This window comes from Dermochelys coriacea, chromosome 3, assembly GCF_009764565.3.
Source record: "Dermochelys coriacea isolate rDerCor1 chromosome 3, rDerCor1.pri.v4, whole genome shotgun sequence".
In the NCBI taxonomy this organism is placed as follows: Eukaryota; Metazoa; Chordata; order Testudines; family Dermochelyidae; genus Dermochelys; species Dermochelys coriacea.
In genome coordinates this window covers 112,234,649-112,259,947 of record NC_050070.1, presented here as the reverse complement: position 1 = coordinate 112,259,947, position 25,299 = coordinate 112,234,649, and the positions used below count along the sequence as shown (strand labels likewise).

Sequence of the window (25,299 nt, the reverse complement as noted above, 5' to 3'; positions counted from 1 at the left end):
CCTAGTAAAATAGAAGTAGCTGTAAGAAATGGGGCTTACTTTGGATAAGAGTTTCACAAGCCAAAGTTAAAGGAAACTTTGTGGCTACTGACCTAGTTGGCCTCTAGGTGCTACCACCGTACAAAGTACACACTAAAAACTATAACTAAATTAAAAGAATGTTAAGGCTGAAAAGTCAAACACTTAAAAGACAGGAAGTGCCAGAATTACAGTAGGCAACTTTCATTTTGATGACCTAGCCCCTCCAGCCTGTCCTCTTTCCAGTTCCAGTCCTCCCTGTCCACCTCAATTCCTCTTAATAGTCTTTTGCTTGCCCCCACCCCACTCATATCTGTGTCCATGTTCCAGTTCCTCACTCCTACTGTTCAGTGGCTCTTTGTTCCAGTCCCTAATCCTCCCTTCAAGCTTCTCATCCCAGTGCCTCCCTCCATGCAACCTGGCTCCTCATCCTAACCCCACTTGCACCCTGACCCTCTCATCCAAGTTGTGCTCCCACTCCCTAACGCAGCTCCTCACAGCTGTGCAATCAAGTTGAGTTGTTTTTCTTTCTCCTCCTCCCTGCTTGGGGACCAGCAAAGGAAGCATTGACTGCACAGGAGAGATAGCCTCACTGCTCTCAGTTTTGGTGTCTAGCACTGCACTGGCCCCTGGGTGCTGTGAGGAGCTGTCAGGAAAAGTCCTTCTCAGTCCCTGAAGCCCTGGGATGGAGCATGTTCGGTACAGATGGAATCTTTGGAGAGGTCTTTACTGAGCATGTGTGCACTGAGATTTCCAGAGACTCATAACGTGACCAAATTTAGGTGGATGGGAAAAGGTATCAGATGCCACCGCTACCAAATTTCAAGTCCCTGCTCCAAAACGTGGAGGGAAGGGTGTCAGTGAAACAGATTTAAACATGTTTTAACATGGCCAAACCAACATATTTTCCCTAACCTCATTTTGAGAAACAGTTGAACCATATTTGCTGAATTTTTCCAAAAAATACAGATCAAAGCAAAAAATTTCAGTCTGAGGCAGACACGTGGCATGGACAATTTCAGCCTGAATAGTTAAAGTTTGACAAATTGATAAGCAACAGAAAAGAGGGGCTTATAGTAGAAAGCATTGGGCAGCCTTAAACACAGGTGGCACTATCTGCACTGCCTATAACAGCTATGGCAACGCTAATTTCTGCAGCTGAAGGAGCTGGTTTAAAGAAAAGCAAATGTACCCAAAGCTCATGTGGTGAGGTGAGGAGCACATCTCACTACGTATTCAGGGTGAAATGTAATTGAAAATAAAGATTTTAATTAGACCTGGAAGCCTGTTGCCAATAGCCACAACAGGACTGAGAAACAGAAGTAGAATCAGCTACCATTTTGCTTTTATAATAGATTAAAAGGAGTACTTGTGGCACCTTAGAGACTAACAAATTTATTTGAGCATAAGCTTTCGTGAGCTACAACTCATTTCATCGGATGAAGTGAGCTGTAGCTCACGAAAGCTTATGCTCAAATAAATTTGTTAGTCTCTAAGGTGCCACAAGTACTCCTTTTCTTTTTGCGAATACAGACTAACACAGCTGCCACTCTGAAACCTGTCATAATAGATTAACTGTCAGAAGCAACGCAGCATTTTGATTAATATTAAACAAAGCTCCTTTATTGATTGGTATGCCAGTATTGCAGCACTGTTATGGGCACTAGAAGAGTTAATATGTAATGTGTAGTCTAGATTTAGTAACACCAAGCCATATTCTCATTCCTCCAGGATAGGTAACATGTTCAATGCCTCAGCCCTGATTCAACATAGCATTTAAACACAGGTTTCAGAGTAGCAGCCGTGTTAGTCTGTATTCGCAAAAAGAAAAGGAGTACTTGTGGCACCTTAGAGACTAACAAATTTATTAGAGCATAAACTTTCGTGAGCTACAGCTCACTTCATCAGATGCATTTGGTGGAAAAAACAGAGGAGAGATTTATATACACACACAGAGAACATGAAACAATGGGTTTATCATACACATTGTAAGGAGAGTGATCACTTAAGATAAGCCATCACCAGCACGGGGGGGGGGGGGAAAGGAGGAAAACCTTTCATGGTGACAAGCAAGGTAAGCTAATTCCAGCAGTTAAAAAGAATATCAGAGGAACAGTGGGGGGTGGGGTGGGGGGAGAAATACCATGGGGAAATAGTTTTACTTTGTGTAATGACTCATCCATTCCCAGTCTCTACTCAAGCCTAAGTTAATTGTATCCAGTTTGCAAATTAATTCCAATTCAGCAGTCTCTCGTTGGAGTCTGTTTTTGTAGCTTTTTTGTTGAAGGATAGCCACTCTTAGGTCTGTAATCGAGTGACCAGAGAGATTGAAGTGTTCTCCAACTGGTTTTTGAATGTTATAATTCTTGACGTCTGATTTGTGTCCATTCATTCTTTTACGTAGAGACTGTCCAGTTTGGCCAATGTACATGGTAGAGGGGCATTGCTGGCACATGATGGCATATATCACATTGGTAGATGCGCAGGTGAACGAGCCGCTGATGTGATTAGGCCCTATGATGGTGTCCCCTGAATAGATATGTGGACAGAGTTGGCAACGGGCTTTGTTGCAAGGATAGGTTCCTGGGTTAGTGGTTCTGTTGTGTGATGTGTGGTTGCTGGTGAGTATTTGCTTCAGATTGGGGGGCTGTCTGTAAGCAAGGACTGGCCTGTCTCCCAAGATCTGACCAACATATTAACCCACAGAGACCTTCCTGCCAACACTACAAAAAGAAGGATTCTGGGTGGACTCCTCCTGAAGGTCGAAACAGCAGCCTGGATTTCTACATAGACTGCTTCCGCCGACGTGCACGAGCTGAAATTGTGGAAAAGCAGCATCGCTTACCCCATAACCTCAGCCATGCAGAACACAGTGCCATCCACAGCCTCAGAAACAACTCTGACATCATAATCAAAAAGGCTGACAAAGGAGGTGCTGTCGTCATCATGAATAGGTCGGAGTATGAACAAGAGGCTACTAGGCAGCTCTCCAACACCACTTTCTACAAGCCATTACCCTCTGATCCCACTGAGAGTTACCAAAAGAAACTACAGCATTTGCTCAAGAAACTCCCTGAAAAAGCACAAGAACAAATCCGCACAGACACACCCCTGGAGCCCCGACCTGGGGTATTCTATCTGCTACCCAAGATCCATAAACCTGGAAATCCTGGATGCCCCATCATCTCAGGCATTGGCACCCTGACAGCAGGATTGTCTGGCTATGTAGACTCCCTCCTCAGGCCCTACATTACCAGCACTCCCAGCTATCTTCGAGACACCACTGACTTCCTGAGGAAACTACAGTCCATTGGTGATCTTCCTAAAAACACCATCCTAGCCACTATGGATGTAGAAGCCCTCTACACCAACATTCCACACAAAGATGGACTACAAGCCGTCAGGAACAGTATCCCCGATACTGTCACGGCTAACCTGGTGGCTGAACTTTGTGACTTTGTCCTGACCCATAACTATTTCACATTTGGTGACAATGTATACCTTCAAATCAGCGGCACTGCGATGGGTACCCGCATGGCCCCACAGTATGCCAACATTTTTATGGCTGACTTAGAACAACGCTTCCTCAGCTCTCGTCCCCTAATGCCCCTACTCTACTTGCGCTACATTGATGACATCTTCATCATCTGGACCCATGGAAAAGAAGCTCTTGAGGAATTCCACCATGATTTCAACAATTTCCATCCCACCATCAACCTCAGCCTGGACCAGTCCACACAAGAGATCCACTTCCTGGACACTACGGCGCTAATAAGCGATGGTCACATAAACACCATCCTATATCGGAAACCTACTGACCGCTATTCCTACCTACATGCCTCTAGCTTTCATCCAGATCATACCACACGATCCATTGTCTACAGCCAAGCTCTACGATATAACCGCATTTGCTCCAACCCCTCAGACAGAGATAAACACCTACAAGATCTCTATCATGCATTCCTACAACTACAATGCCCACCTGCTGAAGTGAAGAAACAGATTGACAGAGCCAGAAGAGTACCCAGAAGTCACCTACTACAGGACAGGCCCAACAAAGAAAACAACAGAACGCCACTAGCCATCACCTTCAGCCCCCAACTAAAACCTCTCCAACGCATCATCAAGGATCTACAACCTATCCTGAAGGACGACCCATCACTCTCACAGATCTTGGGAGACAGGCCAGTCCTTGCTTACAGACAGCCCCCCAATCTGAAGCAAATACTCACCAGCAACCACACACCACACAACAGAACCACTAACCCAGGAACCTATCCTTGCAACAAAGCCCACTCTGCCCACATATCTATTCAGGGGATACCATCATAGGGCCTAATCACATCAGCCACACTATCAGAGGCTCGTTCACCTGCACATCTACCAATGTGATATATGCCATCATGTGCCAGCAATGCCCCTCTGCCATGTACATTGGCCAAACTGGACAATCTCTACATAAAAGAATGAATGGACACAAATCAGACGTCAAGAATTATAACATTCAAAAACCAGTTGGAGAACACTTCAATCTCTCTGGTCACTCGATTACAGACCTAAGAGTGGCTATCCTTCAACAAAAAAGCTTCAAAAACAGACTCCAACGAGAGACTGCTGAATTGGAATTAATTTGCAAACTGGATACAATTAACTTAGGCTTGAATAGAGACTGGGAATGGATGAGTCATTACACAAAGTAAAACTATTTCCCCATGGTATTTCTCCCCCCCACTCCACCCCCCCCCCCCCACTGTTCCTCTGATATTCTTGTTAACTGCTGGAATTACCCTACCTTGCTTGTTACCATGAAAGGTTTTCCTCCCCCCCCCCCCCCCCGCTGCTGGTGATGGCTTATCTTAAGTGATCACTCTCCTTACAGTGTGTATGATAAACCCATTGTTTCATGTTCTCTGTGTGTGTATATAAATCTCTCCTCTGTTTTTTCCACCAAATGCATCCGATGAAGTGAGCTGTAGCTCACGAAAGCTTATGCTCTAATAAATTTGTTAGTCTCTAAGGTGCCACAAGTACTCCTTTTAATTTAAACACACACAGCTTTAAGTCTATTTTATGTAAGACATAGAAACCTGTTTAGATACATTGGTGCAATTTCTGTGTGCAGACAAGCCCTAAGAGCCATAACATGCTCTCTGTGGGCTGAGTACATTCTACAACACCCATCCCCAGCCGTGAACTGCTCACATTAGTGGAGGGCTTTGACTGGCATCTGAATGAGAGGGACATGAGGATAGGGAAGCTGTGTAAAGCAAGACAAAGACAGACAGAAAAGATATTCAGTAAACTGAAATTTTACAAGCTTTAAAAAAATCCAGTGTAGAAATTAACAGCAAAAGGCTACAGAGTTAATTTACTATATGTTGTGAAAACCAGTTCGTTAGTTTTTGTCTACTTTCTCCCCCTATGCTTTAACTATGAACTATTTCTCAGGACAGGAGACTAATTGATTTTTTAATTTTTTTAAAATGATATTCATATTATAAGACCAACAATACACTCCAGAGGTGTTTCCTGAGATCATAATACATGTCTCAGGAAACTGAAGGCATAAGACCTTTACAATGAATATTGTAATAGCTCTATAAATCTACTTGTCCTGTCTTGTTTTATTGCTTAATTAAAGCTGGAAGAAACTGGATTTTCCAGCTCTGACATTTGTTCCTTTTCCATAAATTCTATTAAGATAAATGATATCACTTGTGAAAAGGAGGTTCCTGGCAAGAGGCCCCAAAATATTGATTTTAATTAATTTCAGAAAAAATATGGTTTATAAAGTTCATGGTGAGAAATTTCCCCTGTCCTGTGTCTCCTATTCTACTGAGCAAACTTGCAGGTGTGGACATTTTCTGTAAACCATTTGAAAATTAAAAAAATAAAGCAGTTAACCAACACTGAACACCAGAGTTATTCAGCCTTTGAAGTGGTATAACAGGGACCTTGAGAATTATGTCTAAGGAAATAATATACTAGACTTTTTGGGAATTTTAAAAGAAACTGAGAATTTAAGAACCTCCTTCTCTGAGGGAAGCAGCCTAGAATCATACACATTTGTATCATCTAAGATTTAAAGGGAATAGAAAAAGTAATCTTGAATGCAATATGATAATATCTGTGCCTAGCTTACACGGTGATTGGTGAGTGTAAACACAATAGAAAAAACCCAAGAGTTAAAAAAGCACATTTGATGGGAACAATCCTTGCAAGGAAAGAGCATTCCATCTTAAGTGGTTAAAATAAGCACTACATGCCAGAATTTAGTCAAATCAAATGACTTTTTATATAGGATGGGTTGACATTTCTTCAGATTTTCTGAATAGTTTTGCACTTATTTATTGCATTTCAAGAAAACAGCAGTAAGGTTTAAAAAAACCCATCTCAACGGAACAGGTGGAAGTTGTTAATGATGCTGGCTGCCATTTTGGTTTCATATTTATTGTAAAATGTGTTCTCTTGGAAAACTTTAGGTGGTTGCATTGTAGTTTGGGTACTGTGGTTTTAAAATAAAATCTCCTTGTAGAGATGGAATCCTCACAGACAGCAAACAAAAAACACAAAATGACCTTTTACACTTATGTGAAAAAAAAATCAGTAGATTGCAACAGTCTCTGAGGTTTTTGCAGCACTGATAATGGAGACCTTTTTTTAGACCCTTTTTGGCAGTGGTTGTCATTTTGAGATTCTCCCTTAGGATCTGTTTGGAGCAGCTGGTAGCACTGGGTTTCACCTGAGTGCATTCTGATCCTTCACAATGCCCTTGCTTTGCTTCTTTACTGAGCAAAGAAGTTCCTATTTTTGCACTGCACAAACTGGAAAGAAGTAGATTAAGTTTTCTAGGTCATTACCATTTTCAAAAATTATTTTAGCAGGGTAGATCATCTATTTCCCATACTACAAAACCAATATTGCATAATACAACATGTCTTGGAAATGTATTTTCAGCAACCAGGTAAACAGTACTTTGGCCCATGCATGAAGACCACTGGTGACATCTTGTTGCCAGAAAGTTTTATTAAAGGCCAGGAATGAGACCATGTTCCATCACACACCACTTTATTTCCTCACTTTGTGGTCAATGTGTTTTCTTACCCTGTAAAAATACCATCCTGTTGCTCAACACACACACAGAGAAAACACTCATGAGAAGGGCAGGGCATTAATAGACTTTGGCTGCTCGTGAAGTGTCAGCAATCCAAAGCAATTGCAAATCCAGTTTAACTGGCCACCTAGGCAGGGTTACAGCTGCTGTGTGTTGCTGGGGTAGCTAAATCAGTGAGAGTATCCTGATGAATCTGGTCCCCCATAAATTCATAGATTTCAAGTCTGAAGGGACCATTTTGATCATCTTGTCTGACCTCCTATAAAACACAGGCCATAGAACTTGCCCAAAATATTGTCTAGAGTATATTTTTTAGAAAAACATCTAATCTTGATCAAAAAAGGACAAAGGATGAAGAATTCACAAGAACCCTTGGTAAATTATTCCAATGGTTAATTACCCTCACTTTCAAAAAATTATGCCTTATTTCAAGTCTGAATTTGTCTAGCTTCAGTTTCCAGGCACTGGACTGGGTTATACCTTTCTCTGCCAGACCAAAGAGCCCATTATTAAATAGTTATTCCCGATGTAGATACTTACAGACTGTAATCAAATTACCCCTTAACTGTCTCTTTGATAAGCTAAATAGATTGAGTTCCTAGAGTCTAATACTATAAGGCACATTTTCTAATCCTTTAATCATTCCTGGGGCTCTTCTCTGAGCCTTCTCCAATTTATCAACATCCTTCAACGGTGGGCACCAGAACCAGACTCAGTATTCCAGCAGTGGTCTCACCAGTGCCAAAAACAGAGGTAAAATAATCTCTCTACTCCTGCTCAAGATTCCCCTATTTATGCCTCCCAGGATCGCATTAGTTCTTTTGGCCACTGCATCACACTGGGAGCTCATATGCAGCTGATTATCCACCCTGACCTCTAAATTTTAGAGGTGGTAGGCCTGATTCGCCACTGCAAAGCCCAGACCAGGAACAGATATCTGGGACGGGTGCTTGCATCTCACCATGTGGTGGCTGCTGGGAGCTAACTCAGCCACCAGCACAGACTGGAATAGCCCAGAGGACTGTCCTAACTTGTAACCCAGCTGTAGAGTAGCCATGGCAGAGACATGCTCTAGGCACATCCCATCCCAACACCATCACTCCGCAGAACTTCCCTGACATTTCCCGTGTGCTGAGGACTCCCGTGGAGGCAGGGTTGGGGTGGAATGAACTGACAAGATGTCAAGTAAATCAGCTGGTGCATCTGGCTCCTGAAATATCACTGGTAAAAACACAGCAATGATTGTACTGTAATTAATTAATTAATAATTCTGGCGGTTTTATCTATGTTCATGTTAACTGAATGTGTGTGACAGTGATAGAATGTGTCATTTCCCCCTGTAAATATTTGTGAGTATACATTAATACTCACCTGGCCCTTCTTCCTCACACTATGCAGTGTAGACCTAGAGACTGCTGTATCATCCACGGAGCGATCTACATTTTACAGGTCTTTGTGTTTAAAGTGCCCTTTTAATATTGTGGCGCTCTGCCTCCTTATACACAATCACACACTTGTATTGCTGCATGCTGTTAAATGAGGATGTGTATGCAAGGGAGATTTCCCACCTGTCAGGTCAGCATTAGGCCACCAGCCCAGGTCACAGGCTTTGCATGTGAACTCGTCCTGCACAAATTCATTTTCCTTGCAAGGGGTGCAAATCCAGCAGCAGCTCACTTCCCCTTTCCTTATAACCTGCAACACAAAAAATACCCTCAGACAAAATCCTTTTTAAGAAGGCACATGAGTCTCCACAGCAGGCCAGCACCACCTACAATGTTGTAAAACAATGCAGTATGAGCACTGGCTACGGGAAGTTTCTAAGGGTGGGTGAATATTAAAAGCTGAAGACCTATTTGTACCCCTTTGGGCTAAAACCTTTGCTCGACCTCTCACAAGAATAAGCATTGTCAGGACATTTCCAGTGTCACTTCTGCTAGATTAGAAATACGAAAGCAGCTTCTCTTGTGGTGTATCTGAATCTCTGTTTCCTTTCTAAGTTTGAATCAGAAAGTGTTATATTTTAAATTAAACTTCCAAAGAGGTTTGATTTAAGGGATAGGTGAGTCTGCAAACCGATCCCAGGGCATATAATATGTGGGGGCAAACATGCAGTTGCAGATTAAATACAATCCAGGTGACAATGGAATGGAAAGAATGAGTTGTGGATATTGCTGGACTAAGTACTCTGCAGCAGACTTTTACTCAGTTTACCCCTCTCCAGGATCTTCCCCATCATCCACACGCAAAGCTGCAGAATGCAAAATGTTGGTTTTTATTGAGTTTTGTATAGAAATTTAAGTTCTTTTTGCAATCTATGGAGAGAGAGAGAGAGAGAGAGAGAGAGAATATCCAATTGACTTCAGTGGGAGCTGGATCAAGCTGTGTGTTTGTATTCACAAAAAACTCTTCTTTAGGAATGGATAGTATCTTTAGAGGTCAATGAATGTAGATGTTGTACCTCCAAATGTTTTGTATATTTTATGAAGCCTTTGCTAAAATTCTAACCTAGATGCATCGGGCAGGTCGGAAGGGAGAAGGCAAGTGTGCTTGTTTACACATTTTGAATTTAATTAGAAATGGGAAGCTGTTTTGGGAGGGTGGTTTTCCTCAATGGGAGCATCTTGCCCTTGTAAACTAACTGTGCCCATATTATTATGATACTGCTTACATTTGTCTTTATGCCACCTGGACATGGCAGGTGGCAAATTACTTATAGCTGGATAGAAGTGCTATTATTTGGTAAATAGATAGAGATTTTATTTGTGTTTCTACACCTCCTGTGGTAAGCATAGGGTACAAACAGATAAAGATCTTTTTCTCTTTCAGGTGCTGTTGACAGGACAAAAAATTTATTCCTGCAGTGCACACCACTTTAAAAATCAGCCCCCCAAGAGAACTGCAGTTATAGTAAGTACTGGGTAATGACAAAAATAATTGTGTTGTTCTTATTGTTACATTTTACAGCAGTGGCACAAGCCTAAATTTGATCCTATTTCTATAGCACTAGAACTGTCTGAATAACTGTAGAATTTTCAAGAAGTATAAACCCCCAAAAGTACACTCACATGCTGATATTTGCATACATTGGGTACAGTAGAACCCCTGAGTTACAAACACCAGAGTTACGAACTGACCAGTCAACCACACACCTCATTTGGAACTGCAAGTACTCAATCAGGCAGCAGCAGAGATGGGGGATGAGGGGGGGCAAATACAGTACAGTACTTTGTTAACTTAAATTACTAAAAATAAAGGGAAAGCAGCATAATAAAGTTTCAAAGCTGTATTAAGTCAATGTTCAGTTGTAAACTTTTGAAAGAACAACCATAACGTTTTGTTCAGAGTTACGAACAACCTCCATTCCCGAGGTTTTCGTAAATCTGAGGTTCTACCATACTTGATTTGAACATATAGACACAGAAGCACATGTGCTAGTACATTTTTGCACAAGAAATAGGCATTGACTTCTTGTAAATGTTGATCTATGAGTCTTTATATAGTCTTGCCTTCTTATACACTTATTATAACTGAAAAGCAAAGAAATTCTAAACCAGATGTTTTCTTCAATCTGTTTGCTCAAACCTGGTGAAAAAAGTGTAAGCCTGTTATTCATCTCTCATTAATATAGATCTTCCTGGATACATAATATAGAGAAAAGCACCTGAGACGTACCTTAATTTGACCCTTCAAACAAGGTTCACTGCACACTGATCGAACCATTCCACTTTTGTTCATCTGAATCCTGTAATCATCAATATTCAACACCCCTTCATGCCAGGTTCCAATGAGTACATAGTCATAACTGTTGGGCTCTATGTACTGCAGATTCATGATGTCATATCTGGGAAGAGAAAGCAGAGAGAACAGTTGAGCCTCCTGGACACAAGTATTAAATCTGTAGACTCTCCTTCTTCATGGAAACCAGCTAATTCATGATTTCTGCTCCCAAAACTCTAGAATCTTTGAGGAGCTACCAACTCCTTCATTATTCAGTATCACCAACCCCAAGATTTCAAAAATCTGAGCCAGACCCCCCAAAATCATGAGGATGGCTTAAAAATAATGAGTTTTATAAAAGTACAGGAACTCCTCGCTTAAAGTTGTCCTGGTTAACGTTGTTATGTTGCTGATCAATTAGGGAACATGCTAGTTTAAAGTTGAGCAATGCTCCACTCTTATGTTGTTTGGCTGCCTGCTTTCTCCACAGCAAGTAACCTCCCTATGCTCCCCTGCCCCCACAGCATTTCCCTCTCCCCCCGGCAGACACTGTGGATCAGCGCCTTTCCCCTCCTCTCCCCCCGCCTCCTGCCCACAGCAATCAGCTGGCTTGCCGTGTTTAGGAGGCAGGAGATAGGAGCGAGGACTCAGCGTGCAGGCTCCCCCTCCCTCCTCTACCTACTGTCCACGGCAATCAGCTGGCTTGCAGCGTTCAGGAGGGAGGGGAGGGAGGAGCGAGGAAGCAGGCTGCAAAGTAAAGGGGGATGAGGTGGGGCGGGAGAAGAGGCGGGTCAAAGGTTGGGGCTTGGGGGAAGGGGTGGAGTGGGTGGGGTGAGGGTTGAGCCCCGCGCCCCTGGTGCTTGCAGAGTAAGGGAATCTGCCACTGCTGCTGGGCAATGTGCTTTTCCTAGCCTTCAGCCTCCTTGTCTCCAGTGCCAGTGGGCTGTGACTGTGTAGGGTAAGGCAGGGGCACCTCCCAACTATAGTACTGTACTGTATGTACAGTATGTTTGTAAACACACAGCATGTGCACACTACTCCCCCGTCCCCCCACACACAGCGATTCACTGTTGCTTTAAAGCCCAGCGGCCCTACTTGGAAATAGAGCTCTACAACCAAGTGCTTGTGAGGCCACCAGCTGCCTGCAAAGCAGCTGTGGGTGGTGCACAGCAGAGGCCCTGTCTTGCTACAGAATAAATAATGTTTTATCTGCTCCACGCCCTTTGCTGGAGGGAGATCAGAACACAGGGGGCAGCAGCCTGCTCAAAGCAAGTTACAGGAATAGCGTTCCAGCGCCTGCTCTGCTATAGCAAGGGGGAGAAGTGGCATAGAGATGCACAGAACTTGGCCCTGCTCCCATGAAAGTCTGTGAAACGCACAGGAGCTTTGCCATTCACTTTAATGCCAGGTGCATCTCTCAGCCCCTGCATGTACACAGCAGAGAGGGGACAGAGCCCTGCAGAAAATGTTATTTTCCTCCTCTTATTACATTGGCTGCAATGCTGCCCAAGTGCTGAGTGCATGGTTACTAGGGGAGATACAGCAGGGACCATTTTTCCAGGGCACCCTAGAAGAGAGGCCTTTGGTCCTCCAGCAGGGCTCCTGTGAAAGTAAGAACCTGCAAGAATGTAAGAACCTCCATAACTAGTCCTAGCCTAAACCCACTGGGCTTCCAGTAAGGGAGCAGATTACTATGAAGAATGACATGGGTTTTCCAAATTCTTTCCCTTGCAATAGTTGACTGATGCTGCATGACCCCAGCCACTTCTAGCTGAAGGGAATGAAGAGTAGCACATGCATGCATGTCCGGAGGAGCATCACCCAGCATCATGAGTCAAAAACGTCCAGCAAGTGATAGTGAAGTGCCTAGCAGTAGCAGTACCACTAGCAGAAAGAAAACCAGGAAAACCATTAATTTGGGTACTAAATTAGACATTTTAAAGTGATACAGGCGATAATTTGATACAGGCGAGCATGCAGTAGACATTGGCATTGCTCTAGGTCTTACTCCGATCACTGTGAAAACAATTTGTAATAATGCCGACAAGATCAGGGCTAGTGCTCAGTGTGCAACACCGCTTAGTGCTACTACAATAAGTCAATCAAGAAGTAGTTTGCTGGAAAACATGGAGTGTCTTCTCTAACTGTGGATAGAGGACCAAAATGAGTGGAACATACCTCTGAATTTGCTAGTGATACAAGCTAAGGCAAAAAGTTTGTATGACAATTTGAAGAGAGACCAAGGTGAAGGATCACAGACAGACAGAGACTTTCACAGCATGTCGGGGATGGTTTGATTGGTTCAAGAGGTGCTTCCACCTGTATAACATCAAGATGTCCGGTGAGGCAGGTAGTGCTGATACTGCAGCAGCTAAAAAATTCCCTGATTATCTCAAGAAAATAATTGAGGAAGGGGGCTATTCCCCTAAACAAGGGGGATAATGTCGATAAAACGGGCCTGTACTGGAAGAGGATGCCTGAGCAGACTTACGTTTCCCGAGAGGAGAAGACAGTGCCCGTATTTAAAGCAGTTAAAGATCATCTAACCTTGCTTTTAAGTGGTAATGCTGCCGGAGACTTGAAGATGAAACCACTGACAGTGTACCAATCTGAAACTCCACGCGCTCTCAAGGGATTTTCAAAGGAACACCTTCCAGTCATTTGGAGATCCAATAAGAAGGCATGGATATCTGGAGCTATTTTTTCAGAATGGCTGACTCTCTATGCCATCCCTCCATGGAAGGAATACTGTGCAAAGGAAAATCTTGATTTCAAGATTTTATTGCTTATTGATAATGCACCGGCTCATCCAATCAACCTGGACAACCTGTGATAAAATGTCAAAGTTGTCTTTCTGCCACCTAACACCACATCACTGATCCAACCCATGGATCAAGGAGCCATCGCTGCATTTAAGGCATATTATTTATGCTATACTTTTGACCAGCTCATCAGAGGCACCGATGGGGAAGGCAAACCTACGATTCAGCAATTTTGGCATGACTACAACATCCTGAAGTGCATCAATAACATCGGTGATTCCTGGGCTGAAGTTACTCAGGCATGCATGAATGACGTGTGGGAGAAGTTGTGGCCTGAATGTGTCAATGACTTAAAAGGATTTAAAGATGTTGTCCCCTCTACGAAGAAAGATATCCTCGGCTTGGCCAAGAAAGCAGGTTTTGATGAGGTGGAAGAAGCCGACGTTACACAACTTCTGCAATCACATGGAGAAGAGCTAACCAGTGAAGATCTGATGCAACTAGAAGTGACAAGAGCAATGGAAGAAGAGGGCCAAGAAGTAGAACAACCAACCCATCAAAATTTGACTGCCAAACATCTTTCTGAAGCTTTCCAAATGATTGAAGCTGGCTTGCAAATCCTGAGTGATGATGATCCTGACAGGGAACACAGCTCCAAAGTGTTTAGGGAAGTTAGTCATCTAATGACTTGCTATAAAGAAATTTACCAAGGAAAAAAAAAGGAAAGCAAAACAACAATCTCTAGATGTGTTTTTTCGAGTTCAGAAAGTTCAGCAAGAGGAACAGCAGGACAATCCATCCTCTTCCACTCTCTGACTCCACCACCTCAACCAAGCTTCATACTCAGCAATGATTGTAGTATTAAATTGCTTGTTTAAAATGTGTATAATGCCTTTTGTCCGGCAAAAAAAAAATTCCCTGGAACCTAACCCCCCATTTACATTAATTCTTATGGGGATATTGGATTTGCTTAACACCATTTCACTTAAAGTTGCATTTTTCAGGAACATAACTACAGCATTAAGTGAGGAGTTCCTGTAATACATTTTGGGGTTCTTTTTCTTTGCCTTCTGGATTCAGAATCTTTAGGCTTACATTTGGGTCACATTTTCAAACTTTTCTCTGTAACAATGAGGGCTAGAAATTTAATTTAATAAAAATGACAGCTGTGATTCTCATGTAATCACTTGACTCCAGAAGCTGGGGCTTTAAAAATTCCCACCAAATATTGAGAGACTTGTGATAAAATCACCAGAGTTGGCACCACTAATTTCTACTATTTACTGGTAGATATTCTCCAAGGGCTAGATTGTGCCTTTCATGCACAACCCTCAGTAAGGTGCAGTGTCTAGCTGTGCTGTCCCAGGAGGAATTGTATCTCGGAGAATATGGTTCCTCATAAGAAAATCTCCACTTGTTCTGGATGGGAAGTACTTTGCTAAAGCCTTTTTCAGGGTGCAAGATATTGACCTCCCTTGCAGACATCCAGCCTCCAGTGACGTCTGGAGGAGAGGGAGTCCAGGCTCTGCCTACTTCCCATTTCTCCTCAGTTGCTAACTCCGAGCATGTACCCTTTATGTTCCTCCAGCACCTGGAGCTAAGATTTGTGTAGGCCTAATGTGACCATATGAAGGGGCAACAGTCGGTGAGGAGGGGAAATCTTTACACCCACTAATTTCCTTGTGTGGCCACATTAAGGCTAGTCACAATCTAGCCCTGCATAGGGCACTATGGTGTTATGCATTCTGGAATCATCATCCAATTAATATATTCAAACCAAACAAACAAGAGTGACTAAATTAATCAAAAACATTGATTTAACAATTAATATAAGGCAGCCTTGCAAGACGGTCAGGAAAATGTATCAGCCAGACCCAAAAATCTACTTTCCCACCCAAGGCAAGAAGAACAGAATTTCCCAAGACCGATATAAAGGAAGCATAAAGACACAGTTTCTGGAAACACTCAGCTACCCATCTTCACCCTCCACCATCACAACCTGTCATCCCTGTGTGCTGGGACTGATGTGTGAAAGTTTTTTATTGCTAACTGTTTTGCTCCTGCTTTCTCTCCCTGCCTGTAGTTTGTGCAAAGTGATGATTAACGCCATAATTTCATGGGGGGAATCAAGCGGGAGTGATGGAATGAACAGAGGAGAGCAGCACAAGGAGGAGGAACCACAAGTGAGGATGGATAGACAGGCTGGCTCTTGAGAGACGGGGAAGAAGATCATTGTGGGTGGCAGGCGGGGGAGTGTTTTGATCTAAGTGTATGTGTGTGTGCTGCGTGGGGGGGGAATGGGGGGTTTGAGAAAAGGCTGCAACTGGAAATTGTGATTTGGACTGTAAATTGAGAAATATGTTCTGCTTTCTAAGGCTGAGAGTCCCTGCCTTGGTTTTCTGTGTGGTTGTTTCAGTTCTCTCAGATTGATTCTTTACATTCATATTGAGGTGAGAATGTTTTATTCTGAAGTGTTGCTAATGTATATGGGCTGGGGAATGAAGGGCACACAGGGATCTGTGCCCTTAGTAACAGATAGGAATAGGTAATTGGTTCTGGGTAAAGGGGTCATCACACCCAAATCTTTTTCTTTTCTCCTCAGAGGTTCAAATAAACAAAATCTTGTTTGCTGGTTTAGAAAACGTCAGATACCTTTGCAGTTCCATGTGCATGAGCCTCTTAAACCTCTGTCTGCCTGCCTTTTGCTTTGCATATCTTTGGGGGTGTATGGCCTTTTGTAGAGACTTTTCAGAGAAGCTGGATCCATTATAACCGTGCTTACGTAGGACCTAATCCTGCAACTACATTTGCATGGGCAGACTCATTTTCCAATACTGAGCCCCACTGAAGTCAGTGGGGCTCCACATGAGTGTGACACACTGTACCCCAAAGCAGCACCCTGACACTCCAATATTTCTTAGGTAATCTACTTTGATCTGTACACTTATTACTTATAATCACTCAAAAATCTATCTTGCTGTAGTTAATATATCTGTTTTATACTTTACCTAAAACAGTGTGGCTTGAGTGAAGTGGCTTGGAAGCGTTAACTCAGTTAACAATAGCTGGTGCAGATCCACTTTCCTCTGTAGAAGTGGTAGACTGGGTAATAAACTTACATTGGTCAGGCTTTTGACCAGGGCAGGATGCAAGAGTAGGGAGCTGAGGGGAATTGGCTGGAGCTTCTCTCTTGTTGGTTCATGAGTGGCTGACAAGAGCATTCATGTCACTTAGCAGGGGGCGTTCCTGCCCGTGAACGTTTGTGTGAGTGCAGGACCTGGAGAGGACTGCAGCGTGTCACATTATCACAGTGTGAGTGGTAGCCCAGGTTGGTGAGACAGAGGGCTTAGCAGTAGCCCAGTTCAGGTTGCACCCTGGTAACGCCCATCACAGTGGGCAGATCACGTATGGAGTGCTACTCACTTCAGAACAACTCTGTGTAGGTACAGAGGTCCATCTGGGCAGCTGCAGGATGAGAGCTTTGGTTGATAATTAAAAAGGAGTCTAGAAAAAGAGACCCATTTCAAGGTAATCAAGAGGAAATTCCTCCCCACTTTCCTGTTCTTATAAAGGGAGAATATGAAAAAGGAATGCGTTAGGCTGTTCGATAGTTTTGTGTATAAACTGTGCAGTACTGCATGAAGCAGTATCCTCAGGGTTCATTATGATGTAGATGTGATATACATGAGTATAAATGAGCATTAGGAGTTATCTCCTGCTAGAGTGCAGAACCTATTTGTTTTCTATTATGACGTTGAATTAGGCAGATGTACAATCATGTACTCCATACTGGAAAGTGAATCTGTGGGAGGGGGACAGAAGATCATTAAAGGTTCACATTGCCTTCATAGAACTTTGAGTCTACATAAGTTATTTGCCTTAAAAAAAACACATTACATGGCATAAACTAGCATTACTATATGCAACATCAATCAAGACTTAGCAAATGCTGTGATAAGATTTAAAGTTTCATCTTAACTTTTCCTCTTGTGCTTATGTTTCTAAGTGTCCTCCTTCATATCATTATTAGCCAGCTGTCAATGTATACAATATGCAAACTGAAATCTCTTACAAAATCTTACACGTGAAAAGTTTTAGCCGTGCTTGCAGTTTTGAGACTGAGCTTGAAGTTAAGACATAATGAGATCTACCAGACAAGCTGATTATTGGATAGGAAGTTTATTTCTTCTTCTTCTTTTTTTTTCTTTTCATATATGCATGTACAAAAGTTCTGCTCTGAATATATGGAAATTAGGTTTGGGATATTGTTGAGTTGTTTCCCTCCGCTCACACATGCAGTATCAATGTTTGTCGCAAACCTGTTTTAAAAAAATCTCCGTCAGCTGCGACAAAGCAGAGAAATTTTCAGTCAAAAAGGAATTTGTTTGAGAAAGCTGTGAACCATTGAAAAATTAGGGTAATTAAGGAAGTTGGATCTCATCCTTAAATATGGCAGCACTAATGATACCTGTTATAATATATTACATGCAATAAACTACGTAAACACAATATTAAGGCTGCAAAGTCAAGTGTTAAAAAATGCTAAGACCAGAACACATTATTTGCTTGGCTCCCAATCCGGTGCACCGTTCCTTGAGTCAAAGGGGAGATGGAGTGAGAGAAGTGGGGGAGGGATAGCTCAGTGGTTTGAGCATTGGCCTGCTAAACCCATGGTTGTGAGCTCAATCCTTGAGGGGGCCATTTAGGGATCTGGGGAGTTGGGGATTGGTCCTGCTTTGAGCAGGGGGGTTGGACTAGATGACCTCCTGAGGTCTCTTCCAACCATGATATTCTATGAATCTAAGGGGGGGGAGGGGCTGCCGCATTCTTGCCACTCTCCTACCCTTGCCCATTTTGGAGCTCTAGCTTTTGACTACCATTTTGAAGGCTCATGGGATATACTCACTGCAGATGAAATTTTCAGAGATTTTCCCAGTAAATCCCCAATAATCTCTAATGAGCAAGTACAAGTGAGGTTTTTAACTTGACCAAGTCTGGGTGGTTTTCCATGGAGACAGCAAAAGACATTCTCTGACTCTGACACTATCCTCTGTCAGATCTCAAACATTGGCTGCCAAGCAGGGAAGCACAAGAGCTCTTCAAAGACAGAGGCGGTGGGAGAGGGAGAGGAGGAATAGTTGAACCTGTTTTTCTATATGCTCATTGTCAGAAAGGGCCCAAACTTTTTCATTAAACCGTTTAAAAATATATATTCAGTCTGAGGCAGAAAATAGATCTAAGAAAATTTCAGACAAGTGGATAAAGTTGGACAGAGTTATAAGGAACTGAAAATAGAAAGTATCAGGCAACCTGAACTATGGACGATGCTATCATCTCCGTCTACAGTTAAAATCAGTGATGGCTTACAAGGATTTTGTAAATAAAATATAGTATAATATAGTATAGTTAGTGTTCAAAGTAGGAACTTTGTTCTTTTCTGTCTTGTAGGGGTTTATTTCTTTCTTTATACAACAATACTGCAAATTAAAGCTGAAAAGCCTTTTACTTGAATGACGAGAAATGCACTGACAGCTCACTTGATTTGGGCGGGCCACTCGCAAGCTAAGGGTTTTACAGCTTAAAGTGTTACTTTGAGCTCAGTTGATAATGTGCTGGGAAATTCAACCACTGTATATTTGCTAACATAATAGTGAATATTGTTTGTTTTCTCTTGTTATATAAATAAATAAAATGATTAAACTTTAAAACATTACTCCAAAGCAGTCTGAGAATGGTTCCCATATTTGTGAAAATATTAAAATCTATTTTTTCCCCAGGGACACAGTCTCCTCATCTCCGATAAAGCAAAAGGTCACAGAAAAGGCTGTCTGTTCTGATCCAGTGCTCTTTGTTTTATTTAATTGACAAAGTGTTGAATGCAGAATGGAGCTTTATATTTCATTAAGGTATGGAGACACTTTGGCATTGATAAAATGCTACTGTACATTCATCTACGCCAATCAAGGACTTTTGCTCTGTACTGCAGAAACACTGGGACATATTTTCAAAGTCAGGTATGCACTGTTGAAAGTGCAAATTTGCATAGGCTTAAATTCCTGGATGTATCCAAATGTCTGATACTTTTTATTTATTGATCTAAATTGCCTATCCCTTGAGCAATATACACTGGTACAAGTATGAAATATATGGAAAACTAAGGATAAAATCAAAAAATATTCTTATCCATACTCATCAATCCAACCGTTAAAATATAAGTTAGCAGCAAAAGAAAACCCACTCTCATCCAATCCACCCAAATTCTAAACCTGTCCTACCAATAGAAACTGGGGTGGGGTGGGGAGGGGGAGATTAACCTTGCAATAGATCAAGGGGTGAAGGGAATGTGTTCCAGAGTCCAGAACCACTCATAGAAATATCCTGTCATAAACCCTCTCCTTTTTAAACTGAGGGTCGTAAACTGTAGCCCCTCTGCTGATCACTGCTGCAGCAGCATTATGTGAGGAGAGAAGTGGTCTCTCTGGTAACCAAAGAAGATAAGGACTAGCAGATCTAAACAAACTCCAAAAACTAACTGGTAGCCAATACAAACTACACAGCACAGGTGTAGTATGTTCCCAGTGTGAAGAATTACTGAATAGACTGACAGTTACATTATTCATCAATTAAAGTTTCTAAATAGTCTAAGGGTGTAGCTGTATTTGTCCAGGTATATTGACTTTGAGTATGTAAGGCAATTGCTGGCCCCTACCTCTTAAACTCTGGCCTACTCTACAGGTCTCTTTGGCTGAAGAAATCCAGACCAAATACACAACATAGGACTGATGAATGAGGTGATGGGATGGGGTGGGGAGTAACTGACCAATCTCTTTTGATTGTTAAAGCAGAGTTAAATATACCAGGTAGCACAAAGAACAAAAAGTGAAAAACCAAATGTCAGTTTTAATAATCTAAGGTGTTAGTAAGAGAAGCAAGAACTTTTTAAAGACATTTTATGATGACATTGGCTCTTGCAGACATTCTCTGAAGCCATCTGTCAAACTGTGAAGTCTCATTTCATTCAGGGCACTCTTTTTGTACAATACCAGTTCTTTGACTCCATTGATCAAGCATACACAGAGCTTTAGTCTCCTCTCACTCACATCAGTTTAGCAACTGTGTTACTCTACTGACCTAAATGAAGTAACTTCTGATAGACACCAGTGTGCGTGAGAGGAGACTCAGACTCAAACTCACTGAGCTGAAACATTTCAGTACAAGTCATGCAACTGAATCATCCTATAATTACTCAGAAAAGCTTTGAGGCTGAAACCCCAATGGTAACTCAAACTCAGAAGTTCTGGCCTCCTCTCTCCAGAAACAATACAAAGGGTCACACATCCTACTGTAACTCCAGTCCCATTACAAGCTGTAGCTATCAACAGATCATCCAGTATCTGGAATTACTTTCACCCACTGACAAGACTAAGTTCACCCATATACCCCAATTTCTGACAAACAGTTTCTGCATGCTCTAGTTACGCTAGCTGTAGCAACACAATTCTTTGCTTTAATTCACTGACATGAATTAGCTCCTTACCTTCCAGGGGCATCTCCCTTTTCATCAAACCAAATTTCCTCTCCTGAAACACCAATGAATGAAGACTTTATGAGGAATTCCAAGAGTTTGCTGCCATCGATGGGCGTCATAGCATCACACAGCCCAACATGTCCTGGGCAAAGGGAACGATGCATATTTTGTAGGCCATGAGCCATAGCATATATAGCATTGATGACAAATCCCATCTTACTGTCCTGGACATAGTTTTCTTCTAAACTCTCATTGCCTACAATAAGAAAAAAACAAACATTACCATAAGACAGAAATTAAATAATTGCAGGGACTCATGGAATGAGGAGGAGGGCGATTTACATGATTTTTCAAAACATTAGTTAGCTCATCTCTCTTTTGAAGCATAACAATAAAACTGGTTGGGAATTTTCCAATTAGTTTATTTTTTTGTTTGAAAATGTGAATTTCTCAAGACTGTTTGCAAGAAAGGGATGTTTTCAACAAATCTCCTGATTTGACCTTTAAAAAAAAACGTTTTGAAACTGTTGAAACTTTGAAAGGAAAAATTTATTTATTGATTAGAAACAACTTTGGTTTGAAATTTTAATTTATATTTTAAAAAGGTTAAAAAATGTTTTGAAATTATTAAAACTAAATGTTTCAAATGATCTCATCCAACTTTTTTCTGGATTATCTGTTTGTGAAAATTTAGATATTTTGACTTTTTGTCTTGTTTCAGATAGGAAAAAATTTCTAAAAAAAATCTCAAACTTGTGCAGAAAACTCCAGTTTAATAAACAAATCTAAATCAGCATAATCTTAAAAAAAAAGATACTGAAAAGAACTCCTATACTCACAGCAGAAAAATTGATAACTATTTTTTATAGTAATACAACACTTTAAAACACTAGTCCACATGTGCCATGTTGGATTGCTGTGGACAATAAATAGAAGTTCTCGATACCCAAATATTTTTTATGTGACTGAAGCGTAAAAGGTGCTGGATGGATTAATAGGCATTGAAGTCTCTCTCCATAGAACAGACACAACATAGCAGTGAGAGTTTTCCCCACACGTGACCTTCAGATCTGAACCACTGACTTTCAGGTCACTATCAAGGAATGTCCTGATCCTGGCTGTGTTTTGTGTGATGCAAACACCAATCTAATAGGAAGTAGACTACTGCTACTATTTTCTGTCATGACCTACTGAAAAGCTATCAGCCAAAATTGAAAGCCTCCATATCTCTTTCTCACTCTCCTGAGTCATACTGATTCACTGGAGGGAGTTTTTACCTGTAGATGTCCTACCACCCTACCCTATGTCTAATCTCTGCCATCCAATTTCTCTTTGTCCACGGAAGGCTTTGGCTCCTCTAGGAAAAAAGGATGTGTGAGCTACCATGTGTTAACTGATGTGTTAAAATCCTAGTGTGAATGAGGCAGTTGTAATGTGTGTTAGCATGTCAAGTAAGGCCATGGGAAGAGAGTTATCTTGACCTGCTAACATATTAAAAGTACACCTTTTTTCCTAGTGTAGGCATAGTCCAATCTTCAAAGCGGACAATGAAGCTGATCCTTAAATTTCTTCCAGGAAGATGCTCTGATAAGGCAGGCATTCCCTCCACTTCCCTTCCTCACCATCACAGCTCAGATATGTAACCTGGTGATATGTTGGAATGATATCATTTCAAAAACAGAAATACCTGGGTTTCGTTGGGCATGGGCCTTCCTTAGTGTAAGGGCCCCATTTATATTGGTAGGAGTGTCTAGTTTCAATAGCTATTCTGCAGTATTCTGATTCCCAAGTACAAGAATGAGCCATGCAATAACTGGTTGGAATGGCAAAGAAAATAGTGTTGTGAAGGTCACAAAGTGCTGGAAGCAAGTCATGTGTTTCTCATGCTGCAGGGAATTTCACCATTATTACGAGCACCAACCACCTGCAGCTGCAGCCAGAGATATATTTGAGAGATGCAACATTTCTTCTAGTTTCCACATAGCAGCAGAATCACACAGTTTCCATTAAAACAGCACACAGCCAACACAATGACATCACCAGAAACATAGTGAGAATAGAAACTTTACAAGTAAGCACATAAAATGTCTGCATAACTTATACCCTGTGAAATTATAATATATATTTCAGGTCAGTGCAGATACATTAGAACATGTACCGCATGCAAGAGGTATCACATGATCTAGAAATTATCTCAGCCAACTCCAGTGAGGGGTTTGATTATATTTTTACCCAGAAGGCAACAATATCTATTGTCTTTAAATGTGCCTTGTCTATGGATTAGCACTTTGGAACAGAAGCACCATACAAAAGCCACTTACTTTACCTTCCTTTTCTATTAACACAAGATGAGTATTGCCAGGGCTGTCCTTAGCCATTGTGGTGCCCTAAGCAGCCCACACGTGGGGGGGGGGGGAAGGAGGGGCTGCACCCAAGATCTGTGGGGGGCAGGAGCAGGCTTGGGGGGACAGGAGGGAAAACCGCCCCCCCAGCACGAGCCAGCAGAGTGGAGCGGGTTGGGGCTGGGTTACTCCACTTCCCGCCAACTGGTGAGTGCAGGGCGCGCCCGACCCCTGGGACATAGTTCTGGGGAAAGGGTGGAGTGGGGATGCGGTGGAGGTGCAGCAGGGGTGGGGGATTTGGGGAAGAGGTGGGGCAGGGGCAGCTTTCCTGGCCGGCTCAACTGGACGGGGGATCAGGCTGGCCGCTGGAGCTGCACACAGCTGCATAGGGCACCAGGAAATTTGAGGCAATTTGGTGCCCCACATTTCTTGGTGCCCTACACAGCTGCATAGTTTGCATATGGGTAAGGATGGCCTTGAGTATTGCCTTCATCCCTCTTTGCAAGAAAGATTTAAGGGAGTGAGGCTCAGCACTGCAGTTCCCTGCAACTCATTTAAGAGCTTTTAAGTATCTCTCAGAGTGGAGATGCACAAGGGAGACCAAAATGGCCCAGGGAATGTTGGAGTAGAGCTTCAAGCCTGCTTAGTTGAACAGTGGTTCCTGCCCTAGTGCGGCACCATCCTGAGCTTCCTTTCTTCTTCATCAGTTAAACAATAGCACCCGACATTTCAAGTGGCTAAAGCGGGACACAGCACCATGTCACACAATCAATCAAATTTGCTCCATCCAGCCTCCTTAGACAGACACAGAAGGACGGTTGGTCCAAACTTGAGTTGCTCTATGACCCTGTGCACCAGGTTGCAATGCCACTTCATTTGGGGGGCCCCTCACAAATGGGGGACCTGAGACAAACTGCCCTGCAACCCGGAGAAGTGGTTTCAGGGAGTCACAGCAGGACAGTCCCATGAAACCAAGGACTGCTCGGAGGTCTGGTGAAACTGAGGGAGAAAAGAAATAATGTAATGAACTTTTTGCTATCCCACCTCTAGAAGACTGCTTCTTGAAGGAGCTAATGTCAAAATCTATGTATTTCAAATTTTCTGAAATAAAGTATTTGGTTGGGGTGATAGAGGGAGACACTCAAACATGAAACAACTTGCAAACATTTTAAAAGAGAGAGTCTTTTTAAAAGACTTTTAATCTGGAAAAGTATGTGCTCAATTTTCTCACGACTTTCAGAGTTAATGCTATTTACCAATGAGATTTAACTGTAACATTGGAGAGTATGAGGACTCTCCAAGGGAGTCAAAATAAGTTTTGCACTGGAGCTCTGCTTGGAGCCTTAACTCTGAAGAATCTATTTCCTCCCCATAGTGCATTTTATTCTTCAAAGATATCTCCTGTTTTTCATTTATGAAAATAATTGTATTTCAACTGAAAACATCTGAAGACCTAGTATTGTAATTAATAATCCACTTATCAGTTTTATGGACAAAAGGGGATATCTCCCAAAAACCTACTTGTTTCTGTGTGAAGCCACATGACTGTCTAATCCTATTTCTTCATTATAAATTTCATGTACATTATGCATTTGAGTTTGTGAAAAATCTGTGGCACAGATTACTCACTTGAAAATGTTGTTTCTAACAAATGGAGGACAAGCAATGTTGTTTCTCTCTTTTTGCTAGAGATAATGTTCAGATGTTAATTTAGTCTCTCTTAAATCTTTAGAGAGCAGTTTTTTAAGCACAGTGTTTTCATGAAACAGATAAAACATTCTGTTTATGGTGTTTTAAAGTTGTCATTTTTACCTC

At 42.0% G+C, this 25,299-nt stretch overlaps 1 protein-coding gene across 3 annotated transcripts in view; it reads right to left on the bottom strand.

Annotated features, from left to right (window-relative positions):
* GRM1 (glutamate metabotropic receptor 1) overlaps positions 1-25,299 on the bottom strand; it is a 289,991-nt gene that overhangs the window by 62,833 nt on the left and 201,859 nt on the right. For all 3 annotated transcript variants that reach the window (XM_038397490.2, XM_038397492.2, XM_038397489.2), the window contains exons 5-7: positions 21,152-21,398; positions 10,808-10,976; positions 8,701-8,827 (exon numbers count right to left, since the gene is read on the bottom strand). In XM_038397490.2, the coding sequence (XP_038253418.1) occupies positions 8,701-8,827; positions 10,808-10,976; positions 21,152-21,398 (543 nt within the window). The remainder of the gene's footprint in view (positions 1-8,700; positions 8,828-10,807; positions 10,977-21,151; positions 21,399-25,299) is intronic.